Source organism: Marmota marmota, unplaced genomic scaffold (assembly GCF_001458135.2).
Source record: "Marmota marmota marmota unplaced genomic scaffold, marMar, whole genome shotgun sequence".
Classification (NCBI taxonomy): domain Eukaryota; kingdom Metazoa; phylum Chordata; class Mammalia; order Rodentia; family Sciuridae; genus Marmota; species Marmota marmota.
Genome location: NW_025999932.1, coordinates 497,513 through 520,449, shown reverse-complemented (window position 1 = coordinate 520,449; position 22,937 = coordinate 497,513). Strand labels below are relative to the sequence as shown.

At 46.8% G+C, this 22,937-nt stretch overlaps 1 protein-coding gene across 11 annotated transcripts; it reads right to left on the bottom strand.

Annotated features, from left to right (window-relative positions):
* Positions 1 to 851: 851 nt before the first annotated feature.
* Dcun1d2 (defective in cullin neddylation 1 domain containing 2) lies at positions 852 to 22,934 on the bottom strand. Of its 11 annotated transcripts, XR_007346597.1 has the most exons (9): positions 22,287 to 22,635; positions 18,186 to 18,402; positions 16,218 to 16,286; positions 15,166 to 15,334; positions 9,587 to 9,717; positions 5,761 to 5,908; positions 4,313 to 4,395; positions 2,859 to 2,955; positions 1,830 to 1,929 (listed from the first exon to the last, which is right to left on the bottom strand). XR_007346597.1 is itself a non-coding variant. In XM_048800579.1 (8 exons), the coding sequence occupies exons 1-8, from the start codon at positions 22,642 to 22,644 to the stop codon at positions 1,856 to 1,858; spliced, it is 843 nt and encodes a 280-aa protein (XP_048656536.1). In that variant the 5' UTR covers positions 22,645 to 22,934; the 3' UTR covers positions 852 to 1,855. The 11 variants fall into 11 exon arrangements, 10 of the variants coding, with proteins under 10 accessions (XP_048656536.1, XP_015339535.1, XP_015339534.1 ...); XM_048800579.1 differs by lacking the exons at positions 5,761 to 5,908; positions 22,287 to 22,635 and adding an exon at positions 22,642 to 22,934 and having other exon boundaries at positions 852 to 1,929; XM_015484049.2 differs by lacking the exons at positions 5,761 to 5,908; positions 22,287 to 22,635 and adding an exon at positions 22,642 to 22,931 and having other exon boundaries at positions 852 to 1,929; positions 18,186 to 18,557.
* Between the last annotated feature and the right edge of the window lie 3 nt (positions 22,935 to 22,937).

The window sequence follows — 22,937 nt, the reverse complement described above, 5'->3', positions numbered from 1 at the left end:
TCGCACCCAGAAGCGAGGAGCCACCTGAACTTCAGAAACCTGGCAGGAACCTGAGTGCAGCAGGCCCCTGCGCTGTCCCAGGCACTCTGCACCACCAGCGCTTGCTGAACTGAGATGCTGGGGTGTTTTTCCAGGCAGCACACCCACCAGGAGGGACAGTGCCTAGGCTGGGGTGCAGCGTGCTGGGCACACGCCTCACTGCTCAGAAAGGGTGGGAAGCTCTGCTGAGGGAGCTTGGGAATGATTTCCACACCATCTGCCTACGCCACAAGGAGCAAGGGGCAGGGCTCACATATGGCCTCTGTCCACTCAGTTACTTACAGAACCCCAACTCTGCCAGTCGGGACGGGTAACAACAGAACTCACTTTTTTTTTTTTTTTTTGGTGCTGAGGACTGAGCCAGGGCCTTGTGCATGTGAGGCAAGCTCTCCACCAACCGAGCCAGATCCCCAGGGCCTCGCTTCACTTTTGTCCTCAGGAAGCCTGAAAGGTGCACAGTTCTGGAACACACTGTCAGTGTGGGAGAGGGATGGTGCCTGTCCAATACCCCAGGGAGGAGCTAGTGCCGCGAGAGGGTCACTTTCAACTCAGCCGTGGCTTCGTGTGTTTCGGTCCACAATTCCCATGCCCTCCTCTGAGTGCTCTCTATTGAGTGTGGGCGGTAACTTCTCAGAAGCCGTGATTGGCATCAGTGACACTGAGGAAGAACTGTAGAGACGGGAGCCGTCTGTCTGGGCCACGGTTACCTACCTGGGTCGGACACCAGGGGGTCAGGGCCCCTGGATAAACAGCAGAGTCCCACCATCTGGTGGCAAGTTATCTACACAACCAAGAAGATCAGAACGACACAGTCTGGGGAAAACACTTTATTGCGGTATTTTGAAGTTCTTAGCATCTTTGCAGCATGCAGGACTCAAAGGTTGACTAATGGAAGCAGCAGAACACAGGTCTTTGAAGTCTGACCAACTTCACTTCAGTATCTATTGACAGCCCCACAGAACTTCAAACTTACACACAGAAGGACTGCGGGCCTCCCTCACTGGCCCCCGGGCCTCTGCACCTCGCGCACCAGTGGCTCTGGGCGTAAACTCAGGCTGTAGCTTGCAAAAGAGATGAGGGTCCAGGAGTGGGCTTTGTGTCCACGTGAGGATGGCTGTAAGAGGGCCAGACCCTGGGCATTGTGGGACTGCAGACAGGTGAAAGGGACAAAAGCATTTGATTTTAAATTTGTAATTCACCACTCAAAAAGGAAAAATGGAAAAATGTCTTTTTAAATAAAAAATATTAGAAGTACGGAACTTCTCAGGAAGTTGAAACAGCATTGTCAGAAAGACAACAGTCTGATTGCTGCAGTCATGCCAACACACGCCACCACTGCAGACTGCAACGGGGCCTTAAATATAAAATGGGTCTCAGATAAACATCCTGAGAGAACAAATATCCAAACCAGAGAGACAGCACAAGCCCAGGAGGAACAGCGCTGGGTCCCTGGGTGAGCTGCATCCTGGCACTGGCCGTCTGACTCGACATATCCACATCCTCCCAGGACAGACAGGGCTCTGTACTGTGATCACAATGTGACGGGGTGCGAGTGGTAACTGCTGGTGTTCACCTTGAACCTGCATCAGACAGCAATCCCCCAAAGCAGCAGCTACAGCAAGCGTGCCGACCCCTGCGGCAGCTGTCCTCTGGGGGAGCAGCCCCACGGAGCCTGCCCCAGACGTCGTGGCTCTGAGCAGGAGGATGCATTCCAGCTTTGGGATGGCAAGGACAGTGGCTGAGACGGGCAGCGAAGCACACAGCACCACCCGGTGTGCCCTGCAGGATGTGGGCTGGCTCCGGACCTGCTCCACCTTCAGCTGTGTTTTCCACCCGTGAGCACTGGCCGTGCATATTCCACAAAGTCATCGATGAGGACAGGCCACGCTCCTGGAGAGAAGCAGACACAAGTCTTTAGAAGTCACCATTAGCGCCACTGCTACACTCAAAGGACTTTTTGCAAAATCCCATTTCAAGAATCCAAATGATCTGCAGTTCACAAAGCTCCTGTTTCACCAAATAATTGGCTGAAACCACCTAATTCTTTTGCCAGCAGGCCAGGGTCAGTGAGCCATGGTGTGACATGGGCTGTGGGCAGTACACTGCTCACTGACTGGGTGCTTCCTTGGTTGGCCTCCAGACAGCTGGGACCAGCCGATTTGGGACAGAAAGATGGACCCATTTGTGCTCTGCAGGAAGGAGCAGCTGTTCCCGCAGTCGTGGGCACTCTGCCCAGCAGTGGTCCTGCCTCCCTGCTGGCTTCCCAGCCAGGTTCCTCACAAAGGCCCCGCCCCACCCAGCCAGGGTGTCCCAGCAGCCTCTACAGCCCCCGCTCCAAGTGCTGTCCGAGCGGTCGGCCATCTGCATAGACGGAGACCTCCCAGAGCTGAGCTTGTGCAGTCACTGCTGGGGGCCTACGTGAGCTACACCGTACTCGTGCTAAGGACAGAGAGGAGCTGTGCCCACAGAGAACACTGCCAGGAGCAGGGGAAAGGCCCCAGGGCTCCAGTCCTGGCCAGCCCAGTGAGCACAGAGGCAGATCCTGGAGGGGAGGCCTCTGCCTGGGACTGGCCCCCCCCCAGAGTGGCATGCCTAGGCCCAGGAGGAACCCACACCCCCGGAATAGGCCTAGGCATGGGGGCATCTACATGCACACAGCCACATAGGCCACCAGAGGTCTCCCTGTCAACGGCAACGGCAAGCACTCTGTGGGACCCTCAGAAACCAACAGGAAGGGGCACTCTCTGCCCTCAGCTGGGGAAGGACTGCCTGTCTGACCAGTGCTGCCCTTCCCTCTGAAGTCCTACAGTGTCTAGTACCTTCTTCATCGTAGTTAGACATATCATCTGCAATCATGTTTCCAAAATCTAGCAGAAGGTTCCAAGTGTCCCGTGGAATTGATCTTTTGTGATGTTCCTAATACATAAGAGGGAAAAAACCCAGCAGATTAAGGTCCAGAGCTCAACCCTCAGATCTCTTAGTGGCCAAGGGTCCTCCATCGATGAAAGATCCTGCTGATCTGACAGGCAAAAAGCACAGTCATGTCTGTCCCAAGGAGAAGCAGCAGTGGTCCCGTGCTTAAGCACAGAGAGTCCCCCCGAGCCTGTGTTCCAGTACAGACTGGCCTAAAGCAGAAGCAAACGCTTTAAACACTAAAATCATAAATTCCTGTGCGGTCAAACTGAAGGGCAGCATTTTAATCTCCTGACCTCCTTCCCCACCAACTCAGAGACTCTGTGGGACAACAAGCGAATCATATTCCTATTGATCTCTACGTGTTTCTTTTTCTCTGAATCTGCTAGCTCACGCGGGGGACCGGCTGACTCTCTGAAAGTATATGTCAGTCCGTATTTCAGAAACATCAAAGCCCTGAGGGCAAAGGTGACACCTGTGCCCACAGCAGGGCCGCCCTGCCTCTCTCGCCAACTGTTTCTTCTGCCTTCTTCAGAGGTGCTCATTCTCCTGAGGGTGGCACTGCCGTTCTGCCACACACACGCCCACGGCCATGAGCAGCTCAGGAGCTGAGCAGGTGCCACGAACCATGACTCAACTACGGCAGTTCCCTACTACTTGTCCTTCTCCATCCAGCCGGGGCAGCACGCCAGCCCTGCGGCTCCCGGCTGCCCTGCAGCTCTCCGCTGGCCGCGCTGCGCTGGCTCTGCTGTGTTGACTCCTCACTTTGTTCTGTGGCTCTGTGGTAAGGTCGGGGGCTTGGGTGTGGGGGTGGTGGCACACTGTCTAATTCCCCATGGCTGCACACTATGGCCCAGCAGGACACAGTGCCTGTCCCCTGCCCAGCCTTGCTTGCTCCTAAGACGCCCAATAAGGCTCCTTGCCCTCCTGAGCACTGCAGAACATATTTTAAAACCTCCCCAGAACAGACACATGGTGGCTGCAACCTCTGGACACTGGGACCTGGTACACAGCTCTGGAGCCCCTGCCAACTGGCAGTGAGTTTGGCCCAGCCCTTTCCTCAAGGATTTGAAGTTTCTCAGGATTAACCGAGTTTTTTTTTGGCATGGGGTCCTTGGAGGAGATGGTGGATCCAGGTCTGCAGAGGTGCACCGCACTCTTCTAGAACCCATCTTGCGGGGTCTCTCCTGGCCTCGGCAGGGTGGAGCAGCACCTCTCCTGACACCAGAGCCCCTCCAAGCAGGACCTGTCCACCTAGGACCTCCAGGTGGAAGGTGTCAGGTGATTATCATCACACTCAGCCTCAAAGCTGACGGCCTCCCCGTAGACTGGCACACCCAGCAGGAAACCCAGCACTTACCAGCAGAAATGTGTTCCAAAGATCTAAAAATTTAAACCTTCCCGATAACACTAATTTCCAATATGCAACAGCCATTTCTAAATCTGGCAAAAAAGAGAAATAGTAGTTAATAAATTCCTATCTCTTTTTCTACTGCATAAGAAATGATACTCACTTGATTGTTAAAATTTGGCAATTTTATCCAAGAGTCACATGAGGCCTAATCTCACTCAATTCAGGAATACAAATGTTCCTGAAAATGACATATATTTTAATTTTCTGCATCTGAGGAAATTTCTTGAAAAAAGGAATCGTACTGATATTTGGAAATGCAAGTAATCTGTACCATAATTAGTCAGTTTGGGAGACTTCCATTTCATAGACACCAGTCCTTTGATAGTCCTGACTTGATCTGGTAACTATTAATGAATACCATTTATTTTTTGAAACAGCTGGAAACACCTTATCCAGAAAGAAGGGACCCCAGTCTCCACAGCCTGCCCCCTCTTGCTGCCAACCAGGGCAGTCTTAATGCTCGGGATCACTGGCTGCAAGCACATTAGCCAGGCACTCCAGCCATTCTGATCCCGCACTCTTGGTCAAGGTGATCAGCACATGTGGGGAAAAGGTCTTCACCATAGAAGGATGAGTAAAACTCTGGCTGCTTGTCAGTCAAAGTCAAAGCTCTCCTGGAAAGGCAGAGGTCGATCCTCGCCTTCGATGCAAACTCACGCTAGGGGTGCCACTTTAGATGCAGCTGAAGAAATGCAGGCTGTGCTTCAGGGCTGCAGCACACAGCATCTCCAAGCTACAGTTTTCCTGTACTCGTGGATTCTCTGTTGAATGGGAATTTTAAAATCACTTCTTATGGGTTAGGATTGTGGCTCAGTGGCAGAGCACTTGTCTTGCATGTATGAGGCAATGGATTTGATCCTCAGCACCACATGAAAATAAAATAAATAACATAAAGGTATTGTGTCCATCTACAACAAAAATTTTTTTTAAAAAAATCACTTCTTATATGCTTGCCATAGTAAGTATGTAAGGGGTGAAGAAGTCTATTTCTTAAAATGGACCACCTTTCATCGGAATACAGCTTCCCTCTGGTAAGCAATATAAGGACGAGTTATGTTGAAATAACTTCCTATTGCTGCTCACATGTGTGTCAGGTCATGTGAAAGAAGACTGATATATTAAGCTAAAAATTAGTTTAAATGCAAAACTAAATACTTTTCAAAAGATTTTTTTCTAAGTCTGGCTTAGTCCCACTTGACCGAAGCTATCAAGCTGGAACTCTGTGACTTGAGCTCTCCAGGGCTGACCAGTAGCACCAGGCGGAGGCGGATACCCAGCTGCAGCCAGTGTCTTAAGCCTGTGTGCTCAGGTCTCCAGCAACGAGTCTCAACAGAAAGACAGACAGACAGAAAGTTCCGAGTGCTGGGCACGTGAAGGAGCTGTCTGAGCCTTACCTAGGGGACTCGCAGGGCAATGCTAAGATGATTATCTCGTCCTGCTCATAAGCCTACATCCTCACCACTTAGGAAGAACCCTAAGTGAGGTCTATGTTCGACTCATCTTAATGCTGACAAGCTCTCCCATTGGGAAATGGAGCTGAACCTGGGGAGGAAGAAGACAGAGTTTTATGGCATATATGTATTTATATATATATATATATATATATATATATATCATCTAGTTATTCCTGGGCTCATTTTGGTCCTTCCATATGAAGTATCTGTTTTGGATGTATGCAAAACACATGACTAAAAAGTAAATGTGCGTATTTTCAATATCTAATATTATTTGCGTAAAAATGTCACACTATACCAATGGATTTGGCTATTTTCAAAAGAAAACAACAAAAGTCAGAGTGGTAGAAGCGAGGCTGCGCTGGGGTGGGAGGTGCTCTGGTGCTAGCTCTCCATGGCAGCAGTTTTCCCCCAAAACCTCTAAGACGTCTCATCTCCTGATGTTACAGCAGAATTCAGCTTGCAATGCTCAGTCGAGGGCTACATAATGAAGATGACCCACTGTCCAAAAAGGATCTTGGGCCAGACATAAAAATTAGTTTATTATCATGATATCTTCCCCAAAAAGCAAGATTCTCAAAGCCAACTGATTCTAGCTCTATCCAGTGTGAAGCCCTGAGCTACACTGAGGATGTAGCTCCATTGTAGCTCAATCCCCTGGCATGCTGGAGGACCGGGTTAAGTCCCTGGCACCACAGCAGTGAGTCTAACCACTCTACTCACCACAGGCTGACCACCAACTAAGTACAGGGGTTCAGTAATCACACACAGGAACAACACAGCAGTGAGGTGTGTTGGTGGGCGCCTGCAGCCCCAGAGTTTGGGAGGCCAGGTAGGATGGTCACTGGACCCCAGGAGTTGGAGCCCAGCATGGGAAACATAACGATGTACACCCAGACTTGAGGGGAGAGCTGGACAAAGCTCTCGGATGCCACTGCCCACTGCTGCCCATACCTCTGCTAGGAGGTGTGGGAAACGTGTGCCATCTCTTTAGGTTGTGTGACTCTTTATAAGGCAAATGTACAACAATGCACTTTGGAAAAGGCAAACTGATCATGTTTAGTCTAAGGAAATAAAAAGAAAGTCCTTTGTTCTAGTAAAGGAACTATGAGTTTGTCTTATCTCACTGGTGGGTCTCTTCTGTGGCTTGCGAGGCTGAACAGAGGCACAGATCTCACACTGCTTCAGGACATTCCTTGCCCTAAGCTGAACATCGCTGAAACATTCACAGAGGAAAAAATACATTTTTTAACTTAATTTTTTTTTTTTATTGTTGCAGCATTAGGACTAAACCCAGGGCCTTATGCACACCAGGCAGGCACTCTACCACTGAGCTATATCCCTGGCTTGAATTCCCCAACTTCAAATTAGGGAATTGCTTTAGGCTGCGACTTACCACCTTATGGAAGGTGGCAGTGTTGCAAGGAGATCATGTGCCTGTGCAGCCCCTCCCTCCTGCAGCCCCTGAGCTGTTAAGAAGGCTGGGGAGACTCCTGGAAAGAAAGCCAGATCCAGTAGGGTTCCTGGGTGCTTCCAGCAGCCCAGCCACCAGCTGAGATGACCCCGAGCTCTGTTGACCTGGGGGAACAGAAGGGTTGCCCTGCCAAGTCCTGCCTGAACCCCTGACCCTAAAGATCAGGTGCTGCAAAAAATGATGATCACCAGAAGCCACGAAGTTTCCAGGTGGTCTGGTCTGCAGAGGTACAGGCCTAGGAGTGGATTTGCAGCAAGAGTGAGACTCTGCCCCTGGAAGCTCCCAGTGCTGAGGCTGTGGCAGGGGACCCTGCAGGGCCTAGAAAAAAGTTCTTCTACTGCTCTACATCTGAAGTTAACCTGGTGCCAAAAGACAGACACCCTCAAAGCACAAACCCCTACACATGGAAGGAAATGGAGTGCTAACCCTGTCAGTACTTTTCACTTCAACACTGAATAGATGCAATCTCCTGGAATTCAAAACGTAAATTATTTATTGCTAACAAGTTTAATTATCCTAATATTATACTGAAGATTCTGAAGAGAACAGAAAAATACTTTTTGATCATTCATTAAAAATTCAAGGTGTTCTTCCCTGACAACCATTTAATTCTAAAGAACAGATGTTATTTAAAAACTTGGATCAGACTGCTGCTTGCATCTTTTTTTTTTTTTGGTACTGGGAACTGAATTCAGAGGTGTTCTACCATGGAGCTGTAGCCCCAGCCTTTTTTATTTTTGAGACAGGGCCTTGCTAACTTGCTGAGGCTGGCCTTGAACTTGTGATCCTCTTGCTAAGCCTCCCAAGTTGCTGGGACCATGGGCTGTGTGCTGGCTGATAAACTAATGGTCATTTTGAAAATCGAAGTGGACAAATCTCTAGGAAATAAACTGCTCAAAGCAAAGCATTATCTAAACGCTCTGTTTGAGAAAAAATAATGGGAAGATCAAAGGATTTTGAAGGCAGACCTGGAATGGCTGCCCAACCCTGTGTATGCATTTCATACCACTGAACTGTGCTCTTAAACTTCTCTGAATCCTCACAGAAACAGCAACAGCAGCCAGACAGCAAAACCAAACCCACAGGTGACATCTCCAATAAATCTAGATGTGAGGAGGTACCATCAGGAACCCAAACCCACAGGTGACATCTGCAATAAATCTTGAAGAAAAGAGCCCAGACAGGAAACTTAAGACCCAGCACCCCAACATTAAAAGCAGGCAGCTAACACTGGGAAACACAGCAGAAGAGGAAGGCCATCCTGGCCACAGGTCCAGGAGAGCTGCCTCTGGGTCTGCAGCTGGGTTTCAGGAGACGGCCGCAGCAGGGAAACAGGCAGGACTGCCAGCATCCTCCCTGCACAGGCTTGTGGGAAATCAGGATGGAAAACCAAATGTTGGTGGCACTTTTCTACCTCTGGGAGTTTTAAGCCACTTTCCAGTTTCTTATGTAATTTTAGTCATCTTATGATATTGCTTTTATTTACAGGAGTTTTCCCTCAAACTACAGTTTCTAATAAGCCTGTTTATCCTTATTTAAAAGACCACATATAACTCCACCAACAAACATGTGAGATTTGAAGTTAACTAAACAAGGTCTATTACATGCATGAGGCAACCAATCTATCAGCATAGATAGATTTTTAGAAAGAGGTAAGGCAGAAATAAGTATGCTTAGGTGCAAAACAAAACAAATAAATCAAATTCTCAAACTAAAACAAATTTTTTTGTTTGTTCTGGTATTAGGATTGAACCTGGAGTGCTTAACACTGGGCCACACCTTCAGCCCTTTTTATTTATTTTTGAGACATGGCTGCTGAGGCTGGCTTTGAACTTGTGATCCTCCTGCCTCAGCCTCCCAAACTGCTGGGATTTCAGGTGTGTGCTACTACGCCCAGCTCAAATTGAAAATTTAACTTGAAAACATCCGGATGCACTGCCTACAAAACACAAGCAGCCTCACGACTGTGAAAGGAGGTGCACTTCATGCACAGAACCGGCTGCGAGCAGGTCAGCTCAGCTCCCCAGAACTGCCCGGTGAGCCTCACCTGGCCACTCTCAAGGAGAGGACGCGAAATGCCTGTAACTCAGTCGATACCTGAGGATTTAGACCGTTAAATGAAGATAAGATGGAGACACTGCTGGCTGAGGGTTGCAGGTGCGGGGTGAACGAGGTGGGAGAAGCGGAGCAGGACGGTAGCAGCATGGCTGGCTGCACCGAGACCCCGCTGACACAGCCAGTCCTCCCCCGCAGACCCGGCGCTCACAGGGCGCCCCCGGGGCTCCTACTCACCGAGGCCCTTTTGCCCAGGGTTCTTGGCAAAGGTGAAGGTAAACTGGTACAAGTCCTTGAACTTCCCGGGGTCCTGCAGCTCTTGCTCTAGGCTGGGCAGAAGGGTTCTGAGCTTCTCGGTGCTGTCACACCTGTGACGAGAGACGGCCTGTCACCTGTGGCAGAAGACCATCCCACAGCAGCTGGCCCCGGCTCTATGACTAGTGTGGGTGGGGCTGGGTGCACGGCGTCTCTCCCCGAGAACTCGCGTGCGCCTACCCAGGGCACCCACTGAGGACTCCGTGGTGAGGCACCTGGCCTCTCAGCCACGCTGGGGCGAAGCAGTCTCTCCCTACACCTCTGACCACAGGCTGAGGTCAAGGCCCCAAGGGTGGCAGAGGCAAGGTGCAAAGTCCCCGTGCCCACGAACACGAGATGGGCCACCCTGCCAGCTGGGCTACTGCTGCCTCTAAGCAGCCACCATGAATGAGCCTCATTCCTTCCTTCAATATTGAGTGTAGCAGGTGCCCTTCAAATAGCTAGGTACTCTAAAAACTGTTCCAGAATTAAACATACCATGTTGTGTTGAATTTTCCTCCAAAAAGTAAAGTATCTTTAAAAATATTAACTGATCTGGGCTGGGATGCAGCTCATAAGTACTTGCAAGCAAATATGAGGCCCTGAGTTTGGATTCCAGTACCTCAAAAGAGGGGGGGTAAAAACCTCAGTAAAAATAACAGACTCTTGGTCTGGGGTTGTGGCTCAGCGGTAGAGTGCTCGCCTCGCATGTGCAAGACCCGGGGCTCGATCCTCAGCACCACATAAAAACAAATAGGTGAAATAAAGGTACTATAACTAAAAAATATTAAAAAAATAAGTAAATAAAAAAATTAAGACTCTTTCTTATATCAGCTGCACAGCAAGGAACAGAATGGTGCTTCCCGTACCCCTTACTCCCGTGCAGCAGAGCGGAAGAAACTGGAGAGAGCCTTGGAGCACCAGCACCACCTGCAGCAGGATGCCCTGGCCCTCAGCCCTCGGTCTCCCTCCACCACGTCCACCACCTCAGCAGCACGTGCTGCACAGGAGCCTGGGGTCACCGTGAGCTGCGAGGTCTGTTCTGACGGTGTGTGAGCCACTGCCGATTTCCTCTTGCCATGCAGAACTCGGTCACGCAGTGCTGGTGCTGAGCCTGCAGCTGCTTCCCTTTCGGTTGTGCCAAGAGTTCCAGCACAGGTGTGCTCGGGTTGGCACATGCCGAGAGGGGACGGGCCCACAGGGGCTGCGCACCTCTCCGGAGGTCAGAATGACACCAGAGCAGGGTCCACTCCCACTCTGCACCTGTGCCTTTCTCTACCAGGCCACCTGTTGGGTTCTACCTCACTGAGGCTTTGCCTGTACCTCCCCAGGAACAAGAGCGGCTTCCTGTGCTTCCACTGTCCACGTGGGACCCTCTCTGGTGAAGCACTGATTCAAACTGCTTATTCTAAAAGACATTCTTCACTATTTGTAGGAATTCCTGAGACACAGGTGTGTGTCAGCTGTTTTAAAAGAACTCTCCCAGAATGCCTGCTGCCTGCTTGCTTTTCCTATGGCTCACACTACAAGATACACAAAATACATGTGCGTGTGTGCGTGTGTGTGTACACATATATGATTTTTCCAGATACAGAACACGTGTGTGTGTGTGTACATACATATAATTTTTTGGTTTTTTGGTACTGGGGATTGAACTCAAGAGTGCTTTACCACTGAGCCACATCCCAGCCCTTTACTTTTTATTTTGAGACAAGGTCTCACTAAGTGGCTTGAACTTGTGATCCTCCTGCCTCAAGTTTCCCAAGTCGCTGGGATTACAGCTTGTCCACTGGGCCTGGTCCTAGATTCTTATTTTTAGTGTGGATACTCTATCAGTCTTTTCCTTTATAGTGATTTTTTTCCCTTTGGTAGGGGTGACATGTTTTAAAACTTCCTAGTCACAACTGTGACTTGTGCTGGGCATTCAACTGAACTGGGCCTCACACTAGAGCAGGGGCTCTACCACGGGGTTATATGCTCAGCCCAGATGATCTTCTACATTTTCTAGAACTTTCTGCATTTGCCTTTAGCACTGAGATCTACAATCTTAAAACCCACTTTCATATAATAGATATAATACTTACTCAAGATTAACTTTTTTCCTTAAACCAACCAATTCTCCCAGGACATACAGGGGTGTACCACTAATGCCTGGCAGTATTTCGTATTTTTTTGATGATACTGAAAATAACATACATTTAAAAAATTCACTTGTTTCATAGTATTTGGTCTCACACATCCTTAGATTTCTTTTTTAATATATATTTTTTTAAGTTGTAGGTGGACATGTACCTTTATTTTATTTTTATGTGGTGCTGAGGATTGAACCCAGTGCCTCACATGTGCCAGGCAGGCACTCCACCACTAAGCCGCAGTCCCAGCCCCCATCTTTACATTTATCCTGTGTCTGTCCCTGTCTCAGGGGAGCAGCGGCTTATGATGCAGTAAGTACACTGTCTGTCCTAAGATTTACTGATGCATTCATCTGTTTCTTTTGGTCAAAGTCAGTCCAATCACGAGTGGACGTTCAGCTCCACAGGACATCTTATGCACTGAGGTCACCTTTTCTTTCCTTCTGTTGCTAATGGCTATGTCACAAGTCTCCCACTCCTGGGGGACAGCAAGCCTTGCCATGATGCATCACCCTACCTTTCTGGCTGCTGATTTGTCTTAGGGCTGGATTTAGGATTTCTGCATCTTATGTTCCTCTTATAAACCTCCTGGGTCTTGTGCATGAACCTGGCTATAATTCCCTGTTATCAGAACTTCCTTCTTAGATTTTGTTTTTCAGGTTGTGTTGGCCTCAAAACAAACCAGAGACTGCTTCCATTATTCTGTCTGGAAGAAACTGATCACATTGTTCTTTATTATTTTATTTATTTATATGCAGTGCTGAGAATTGAACCCAGTGCCTCACACATGCTGGGCAAGCGCTCCACCACTGAGCCACAACCCCAGCCCCACATTGTACTTTTAAAAAGAATCTATTTTGCATATACTGTTAAATTTATTGGTATGAAATTGTTCATAATAAATCTATTTCTTGATGTCTATAGGATCCACAGTGGTGCCCCTTTTCATTTTGTATTGGTCATTGTTATTTACAGTTTCTAAAAAGTTTTTTCAAATAACATGCTTCTGGTTTTACACACCTTTTATACCCATAACTTCTTTTTTTTTTTTTTTACTCTTTTCTTTTTTTGGTACTGGGGGTAGAACCCAGGGCTTTGCTAATGCTAGGCAAGTGCACTATCACTGAGCTACATACCCAGACCTCTCAACTTTTAAATTACTTTTTCTACTTCTGCTTATTTTAAAAAATTAATGCTTTATTCTACATCCTTTTGAGTTTAACTTCCTGCTCTTCTACTTTTGTTGACCCTGGAGGTGGAACCCAGGGCCTTGAGCGTGCCAGGCAAGCTCTACCACTGAGCCACACCCTAGTCTTCTTTTTCTACTACCTAACATGGATACTTTTGCATAATGATTGTCAGCCATTCTTCTTTCTCAAACATACATTTAGGAAGCTGAATCCCACAAGTGTTTTTTTTTTTGGGGGGTGGGGTGTCAGGGATTGAACTTAGGGGCACTCGACCACTGAGCCACACCCCCAGCCCTATTTGTATTTTATTTAGTGACAGGGTCTCTCTGAGTTGCTTAGCGCCTCACTTTTGCTGAGGCTGGCTTTGAACTCGAGATCTTCCCGCCTGAGCCACTGGGATTGCAGGTGTGCGCCTGGCCCACAAGCTTTTGTAGCAATATTTTCTTCATCAATTATTTTCTAATTTCTACTGTAACTTATTTTTCAAACCAAGGGTTATTAGAAGTGTGCAATATTTGCACATATTTCAACCTAGTCATCTTCTTAGTAACCCTAGTTTAGCTGCCTACAGTGAGAACACGTACCTCTGTATCATCTTAATTCTCTACAATTTGTCTTAACTTTATGCTTATGCTGGATCTTTATGAATGTTCTATTTCCTGGAAAACGTAGGGAGCACTCATCACAGGCACTGCTCTAAACATGCTCCCTAGGACGCTGTGTTGTCCAGTCTTTTGTTTCTTTACTGATTTTTCACTGGTTCAATTCATCAGTTACTAAGATGTGTGTGGGAATTCCTCACTTTGTATCTCCCTCTTTGTAGTTGTTTATTTTTGCTTTATTGAAAGCAAAACATGAAGGCTTTTGCTTTCCTAGTGAAATGAACCTTTCATCATTATGAAATGTCCTTCTTCATCTTCAGAGCTGCCTTATTTTAACATCAACAGTGACACAGTTTCAATGTCTGCACGACACATCAACTGCTGACCTTCCCTACTGTACCATGCCCTGCGTTTTAGTTGTGTCTATAATTAACAACATGTGTCAGTTGATTCAACGGAATTTCTACATTTTTTTTGTTTTAAATAATTTTGTTATTTAGAAATTATATTTATTTACTCTCCTACTATTTGTGCGTAATTAGTAGTCAATATCTTCTCCCATGCGTTTATTTTCTTCTTTTGCAGTGCTGCGGACAGAACTCAGGGCCTTGTATGTGCTGGAAAGTGCTACCATTCAGCCTTGTGCCTAACGCCCTTTTTAATTTTTACTAGTATCTTTGTACAAGTAGCAGTTAACTTGCATGAGGCCAGTTCCTCAGCATCTTCCTATATGGCTCGTGCTTTCTGACTTCTCTAAGAACACATTTGATTCAGTGTTTCTTTATCTAGCATTGTACCCGAAAACAGGGATGGATCACTCAGAGTTCCAAAGGGCCAGGAGTACAAAGAAACCCGCTGCAGAACCACTGTCAGAGGAAGCTCTTTGTTGGTTTTGCACAATTACCAAGAACGGGGTGAGCTTCATTAGGAGGAAAGGCTTGTGGAGTTCACTGGCCAAACAGACGGCCATATCAACGCAAAGCGTCAGTTTGGTGGAAACACGGGCAAGGACTTTTACTTGAGAAATATAACAAGCAAAAAGCAAAGTGAGACTTTTACAAATAAGAATTATGTATTTAATATATAAGTGTAATACATTATATAACATATAATAGCGTGAAATAGATTGGTTGGGAAAAAACTCTACTATTGACTGTCAATTTAAATTTGGAAGGTAGTAAAAAAGAAAATGAGTTATTAAAGGGGTAATGTGAATAAAAATCATAAATAAAACTTGAAACTGGAATTCAAAAGGCTTGTGTAGTTGCATAAGATATTTATAGAATATGTAAAGAAAATGCACTGATATATACAATTAGAAGTCCCCCCATCCCACCAGGGATTCAACCCAGGGGCGCTTAACCACTGAGCCACATCTCCAGTCCTTTTTATTTTTATTTTAAGTTGCTTAGGGCCTTGCTGAGTTAGTGAGGCTGGCTTTGAACTTATAGTCCTCCTGCCTCAGCCTCCCAAGCTGCTGGGGTTATAGGCATGTGCCACTGTGCCCAGTCTAAAATTATAATTTATAAGTTGAAAATTACTAACGTGGAAAGTATGTTCCCTTCTACAGAAGCTTAAACTAAGAACGGTTTACCTACCCCAGCTCGGTCATGCCGTCCATGAACTCCTTCCTGGTGAATTCGCACTGAGTGGCAGCCCTGAACTTCCATGCTATGACCAGAACACTGATGCTGGTGGGGTCCAGCCTCAGATCGTCACAGAATTGCTGAATCCCATCAATCCCGATTCTGTCTCCATCTTGCGGGTCTGTAGTTAAAGTCAATGGGGTTAGGGTCACACCACCTGGTTGCATAACTCTGGCAAGTAAACCTCAGACACACACCAATGGACTAGCTTTCTACTACCTATGAAAGAAACAGTGGGCAACAAGTAACGACTCACCCAGAAACCAGTCTATCTTTAAAATCTAGATTTGCTTGCTTCTAACAGTGCTATGGGATTGAATCCAGTACCTCGGACATACAAGGCAAGCTCTGTGCTGCTGAGCTGCATCCTCGTTTGATTTCTGGGTTTTATCATTCAGGAGTAAGTTTAAGGAGTGGTTGCTCAGGAGTAGAGTGCTGGCCTAACGTGCAGAAGGCCCTGGTTTGAGCAGGAGCATCACCACCACAAAAAAAGAAGAAGGGGGCTGGGGATGTGGCTCAAGCGGTAGCGCGCTCGCCTGGCATGTGTGCGGCCCGGGTTCGAGCCTCAGCACCACATACAAACAAAGATGTTGTGTCCGCCGAGAACTAAAAAAAAATAAATAAATAAATATTTAAAAAAAAAAAAAAAAAAAAAAGAAGAAGGAAAAAAAAAAAGACTGGGATGTAGACCGAAGGTAGAGAAGCTGTCTAGTGTGCACAAGGCTCTGTTTCATCCCTTGCACTGCAAAGCAATTCAATTTCCCTAAAGTAAGATAAAAATTCAAGTTAACAGAATTTTAGTTTCCTTGAAGACAAACTGCTACAAAAAATATTGCAGTGATAAAGGGTTTTGAATGCTTGGAATTTTTATCACAACTCCACCAAAGTAAAAAAGAATGATTGATCAAAATTTTTCTCTTTAAGTCATTTCATTTGCTAATTCTAATGCTACTAAACAATTACTTTCCAAAATCATTTAGATTTGGAGACACTGTGGCACACACCTGTAGTACCTTGGGAGCTGAGGCAGGAGGATTCCAAGTTTGAGACCAGCCTCAGCAACTTAGCCAAACCTGTCACGAAATAAAAAATAAAAAGGGCTGGGATGTAGCTCAGTGGTAAAGTACTCTGGGTTAAATCCTCAGTATTTTTTTCAATTTTTTTTTTTTTTTTTTTTTNCAGTGCCTTACACGTGCTGGGTGAGCACTCTACTGCTGAGCCACAACCCCAGTCCCTAAATCCTCAGTATTAAAAAAAAATCAAATAAAAAAAAATTTGGCTTATGCATCTACACTTAACAGCATGGAAATTCAGGCCCCCTACTTCTGCTTTAGAAATAAAATTAAGAAATTTAGCATCTGTCTATGAGAAAATCAAAACAGTAAAGTACACTGATACAGCCCAGCAAGACCTCACTATACTGAGCCCTTTAATTTCAGAAGGATCATGTATGTTATCATATATCATCATAACGTGTGTGTGGATTCTACTGGTACAGAGATACAAATAAAAAATCTAGAGCTTCTTTGTTCAAATAAAGCTCAGATGTGTTGAACTTTTCTTCTCCTTCATATGTAATTTAACTCTGGTCATTTAAGTACTAGATATCACATTTTTTAAATATGTTGTTTCTAAAGAAAAATTAACATAAATTATATAAACAAAACCAGAAACCCTTCTAACTGTATCTTCTCACACAGAGAAACCAAACTCAGCTTTGGGAGTGTGACAAAGGTTCTATATTCTCTATTTCCATTCTATCTGCTGACATTACACCTCTGCAGATCAAAGAAAATCCCACTCTTATCAAACTAGCCATCCTGGTCAACTTCATGAGGTTCTCCTTCATTTGTATACATTAGATGTTATATTAGTACACAGTCTTTGAATTATATATTTAGAATCCAAAAGGACTAGCCTGCATGAATAGAATCAAGTAATGATGAAGGGATGAAGCTTAATAAATAAATTTCACTCAAGTATTTCTTCAAAGACAGCTCTATTTGAATAATTATAAAATTGTGCAAAGGATATGACTTACAGAATTAGCTAAAAAACTTTAAAGTACACCAAACAGTTTTCACTTTTTGAGAACTATGATAATTACAAATCTGGTGTTTTTCATTTTTAACCATATAGTAGGTTTCTGAACAGTTTTTTTTTTTTTTAAAGAATACAATTTTCAATCCATTTGCCCAACAGAGGGGGAGCAAGGAGACAGTATCTTTGAAAATAACAAATAAGAAAGTAAAAACCAAGAAAATTTTTCTATTGGGCGAACACTTACTTAACTGAAAGTCTTTTTTTTTTTTTTTTTTTTAAAAAAGACTTAATCTTCAAAAACTACTAGAAAAAAAAGCAGTCCGTCAAGTGAATTGTTTCTGCTTTATTTGATACGAACTCTCCCGACCACCAGGGGTGTGGGTCTGTTCACGCTGTCACGCACACTCACTTTCATGGCATGGCTGCACGTTGATAGACAAAGCCACATTCTTGGCTCTTCAATTAAAATAAGTCATCCCCCATGCCACGTGGAGCTGTCTTACTGAGAGCGCCCCCACAGCGACAGCGTGGCACGAGGGCGCCCCCAGGTGGGGAGTGGGCGGTCACACTCTGACTCTTCAGTAGTGCTCTGCCACGGATGTTTCAGTCTAGATAAATGCTGGCAAAGACCCCTGTGCTATCAGGTGTGGCCACAGGCAGACTCCAGGCCAGGACACTGAGCAGGGCTGCTTCCCACGACCACTAGGGGCACACTCCCTGCAGAGAACACGCTGTGGCTGCAGGTCACACCAGGCCAGCTTTCCAATGCCCCTCTTTCCCCTTTATTGAGAAAGGGGTCCTGGAGCTCAATGTGAGGAGCAGCAGCTTGGAGCTCTGCGGTCCTTGGCACCCGAGGTCCCAGGAACAGTGCTCCCTCTGCTTGCTAGGGATGGCCTCTGGTTTGGCCCTGCTGCCACGTCATCCCTTACCTTTATACCTGCCATACAGCTGCTCCAGCTTCCTCTGGTCCACAGCGTCCCGCCTGGACTCCCTGTGGAACACGTCTGGGGTTTGCAAGAAGCTGGCTGTGGCCTCGTCTAGCTTCCACTCACTTTGCGTTAGGCAGTAGATGGCAGTTCTCTCACCAGCCTGAGTACACGCCATAAACTGGCGGACCTTGTCCCTCTGAGTCGACTTAAGCTTATGCTTTGGGATGCAAAAGAAGCAGGAGAGCCAATGAAGCCTCTCTAGGTTTGCGTAGGCCGCTACTTCTAATGCCTGCTGTTAACTGGACTCAACTTCACTTCAGAGTTACAGGACACCAGAGTCTTGTTCATCAGTGAAAACTGGAACGACAGCATCTATAGAGCAACAGATAGGCCAAGTCCAGTCCTCAACAAATTGTGAGAATCAGCCTTTTACAGAAAATACACTTTGATCACTACCTGGTTCCCCTTACACAAGTACAACAGTCCCCCGCTTGAAAATCTCAGCACGGGCTCTCGGCAAGTCTAGCCCTCTGAAGACGAGGTAGGACCTGACTTCAGGACAGGGTCCATCTGCAGGGGCTTTGCTTCTATTGAGCCCAAGTGCTACTGAACAGGAGGGGCCAGCAGTTTGAAACAGTCAGCTTTCCAGTTTAAAAACAACCACAGTAATGAAAACATGCATACATAAAATAATTATCACATCAGCAGCATAAAAAGTTTGTTGTGACGAAATGAAAGTGATGACACTGGTCACAACATGTCTGCATGTGTGAGACAGAAACAGGGCAGGGCAGGAGGGTAGGCAAAACCAGCAAGCTGCAAGGGAACTGCGCTATCTATAGTCCATGATGAAACAGCAGGCACAGGGTGAAGGTCTCACTGCTCTAATGTCACCTGGTGAAAGCAACACCAGTGCAGAGCAACTGCTAACTTGGGCAAATTAAAGCAATCACCGTGATCTACTAAGGCTGATTCTTTTTTTTTTTTTTTTTTTAATTTTTTTTATTTTTTGGTGTAGATGGACACAACACAATGCAATTTTTTTTTCCCTCACTTTTATGTGGTGCTGAGGATTGAACCCAGGTCCCGCCTGTGCTAGGCGAGTGCTCTACCGCTGAGCCACAATCCCAGCCCCAGGGGGCTGATTCTTTTTATTATATAAATGCTTTACCCAATACAAGGGGAAACACTTTACTTACAAGGATTGTATTCAATCTCGTTCACATAAAGATGAGAATTTATAGAAACAGAATAAATTACAACCTACAGGAAGACGCAAACGGATGACAGATGGAGATGAAAAAACAGAAGCAAGAGAAGAGCCAGGCTGTGACTGGCGTGAGGCCCTGCGTACCACCAGCAGAGCTGAGTACGGGAGGAAGCAGGCTCCCCGCATGCAGGTGCCGCAGCAGAGAGAAGAGGTCAGTCAGGATAACGTCTTTTTAATCAACGCAAGAAACCACAGCGGGTTCTTACTGATCCTAGTGGTATCACTGATCCTAGTCTCGAACCTGAGGGAAATGGCTCGGCCCGATTCCTCACCATCATGCCAAGAATCAGCACCAGAGAAGCTGCAGAGGTTTCTAAGGCAACCCAAGCGTGCTGGTAGCAGAACACCAGCACAACTCAGCAGGAGTCAGTGCAGCCAGACACACACAGCTGCTCCACAGGTTTTGGGCCCAAGACCTTTCCAGGATCTCACAATGTCAAAACTATTTCCCAAGAATTCAAAGCTGTCATTAGACAACCTCACGTTCATCTTAGGAGTGTGCAGGAGAGGCCTCCAGGCTGCCTGAGCCGTGATATCACAATAGGCTAAATGAAAAAGATTCAAGAACTTCTTTCCTATGATACCAGATGTTAAAATTATCTGCTGGGGCTGTGGTTGTAGCTCAGTGGTAGAGCACTTGCCTAGCATGTGTGACGCACTGGGTTCAATCTTCAGCACCACATAAAAATAAATAAAATACAGATATTGTGTTCATCTACAACTAAGAAATTTTTAAAAATCTGCAAAAATGAAATGTAAAAAAGTAATGTGCTTGCAATTATTAATCCTCACATATTTAAAAACTTATTTTAATTCCTGATGCAGTGAACATCAATGTCCATTAAGCACATAAACAAAAGCTCTTTGGGTCCCCAATCATTCTTAAAAATATAGGGCTGTGGCCATATGAATCTCTTGTGGTTCTGCCACTGCAGGTGGAAGCAGACAGTGGGAACGGTTTATACACAAGTGGGTATGGCCTTGACATTTCACTTATAAAAACAGGCAGCTAGCTTGTGACTGCTGAACGCAATCTAAATTCTAGAGTGACACATGGGACGTATATACATATACTATACGTTATTTCCCAAAACAGTTCTTGAAAAGAACAGACAAAGAATTCAAGGTTATATTCTCTAGTAAGATCAATCTAGTCAAATCAGAGAAGAGCTCACATGTCATGAGAGCCAGCTGACAAGTGATAAAGTCAGCATCTTTTTATGAAGATGGTCAAGGATGGACACGGCCAAGAGTTGCTTCAAAAACTAAGACAAGACACACATGCAATCAGAAAAAGTCCCTCCTGAGCAACAGCCATAGCTCCTTTATTATGGAAGAGCCAATCAACACCATCCTGGTCATAAAACAAAACTCAGTCCATCCATATAACGGAATGTTATTTAGCCATAAAATAATGGCATATGTCACAGTATGGGTGAACCTCAAAAGCAATATGCTGAGCAAAAGCCAGACCCAAAAGGCTACATGTCACATGATTCCATTTACAGGAAATGTTCAGAATAGGCAAATCTACAGAAACAGAAGGCAGATTAGAGGGTGCCAGGGGTTGGCAGGGAGGAGTTGGCAATGCTTGCTCATGAACAGGGTTTCCCTGGGAGTGATGAAAATGTTCTGAGACTTCATAGAGGTGGTGGTGGCAGAATACTGAATGTTCTAAACACTGACCTGCACACCTCAAAATAGCTAATTTTATGTCATGTGAATTCTACTTCAAAAAAATGTCAACATAACAGCTAGGCCTCCAAGACCAATGAGCAGAGTCACACACCCCAGGTGGCTGTGTCATTTGACCAGCATTACAGCACTGATGGCTCCACATCAAGAAAACATGGGTCAGGCCTGGTGGCGCATGCCTGTAATCCCAGCGGCTCCTGAGGCTGAGACAAGAGGATCTCGAGTTCAAAGCCAGCCTCAGCAAAAGTGAGGCGTGAAGCAACTCAGTGAGACCCTGTCTCTAAATAAAACACAAAATAGGCTGGGGATGTGGCTCAGTGGTCAAGTGCCCCTGAGTTCAATCCCCCATCCTCGAAAGAAAACAAAGACATTTGGAAGAGGGGATGATGTCTGACTCTGAGCTAGACGCCTGAGGATCACTTTTGGAGCCCTCCCCAGGGTGACCACACAGCTATGTCCACTGAGAATAGCCCTCCCCGGCGTGACAACAGTGCTACATTCACTGAAGAGAACATGCTTTGCAAATGCAGGTGAATATATCTAGGCCATTCCACGTGGTTTTGAAACTTTCCACGTTAATCACAGAAGTAACTTAGGCAGAAATGAAGACAGAAACACTGCCCCTTCTATGCGGGACAACCCAACTTTAGACTTCAAGGGGTACCAAGGTGCTAGTTTGGCATGAGCAGCAGCAGCCATGAGGGAATAGCAAGGGGCATGTCAACAAAACTGCAAGATTTGATGTTTCCCACACCGGTTTCTCTATAAAATAACAGCAATTAAAACAATGACCAACAGTTACATTGAAGGATTGCATGCACTTCATATCCAAAAGTAACTAGGAGATCCAGGTTCCACCGGTAGAAAAGGGAAAGTAAGGTTCATAAACTAAGCGCTGCCTCCATTTAGACAGATGCAAATCAATGCAAGGTTAATCAAGGTCCACAAACGGGCAGGACCAAGGCCCAGGCCTAAGTGCTGATGACTTTCACAGAGGCTTACCAGGTCATGGAAATCAAAGCAGGGGGAAGGGAGTTTCCTCTGTTTTTTTAGTTTATTCTGCTAAAATGTACACAATTCTTGCCATAAAAATCTGGACAGTCCAGGGGAAAGACACATCAAATAAAACCTCTAACCTGCAAAACCCTCAACGCTTTACGAGTGACCTTGTGAGGAGCCCGGCCCCAAGGACACCACGCGTGACGTGACAAACGCATCGCAGAACATCCTTGCAGACAGCTCAGGAGCACCTCCCTTCTCAGGGTCAACCTACACGGCGGCCCAGGTAGCCGCCCCGTCTCGGGTCACGCAGCCCGCCACCGCGCAGTCCGACCCCCGCCTGCCTTCTCGGCGACCCGGGCCCAAGGCCGTCTTCGTCCCCCGCGCTACGGGGCCAGCGGCGTCCTCTCGGGACCCTGTGGGCCCGCTGCATATCGCTCGCCCCCGGCCGGTCTCCGCCCGGGCCGACTGAGCTCGACGCCCGACACCTACCATGCTCGCAGGCGCCGCAGCCCAGCCGGCCCTTTGCGCAGGCGCGTGCTGTCCCGCCCCCGGCCGGCCCTCTGCGCAGGCGCATCCCGCCTCGCCGACCGCCGGCTCTCTGCGCAGGCGCACGCCGTCGGGCCTGCCCCGTGGGGCGTTCTCCCTCCTCCCAGCTTCCGGCTTGTACGGCGTCGCCCCCTCAGTGCCAACGGTTCTGCAGCTCCTCCTTCGGAGGCCGCCACCGACCCGCGGCTCTCAGGCCTCGAGTCCACTGGGAGGAGGAGGAGGAGACCGACGGCACCGCG

Coding starts and splice junctions, on each gene's coding strand:
- Dcun1d2 (XM_048800576.1), bottom strand. CDS start 22,367: ATGCGTTTGTCACGTCACGCGTGGTGTCCTTGGGGCCGGGCTCCTCAC. Junction 16,287..18,185: donor GCTGTATGGCAGGTATAAAG/GTAAGGGATGAC, acceptor ATTTCGTGACAG/GTTTGGCTAAGTTGCTGAGG. Junction 1,930..2,858: donor GTCTAACTACGATGAAGAAG/GTACTAGACACT, acceptor GCTTCTCTCCAG/GAGCGTGGCCTGTCCTCATC.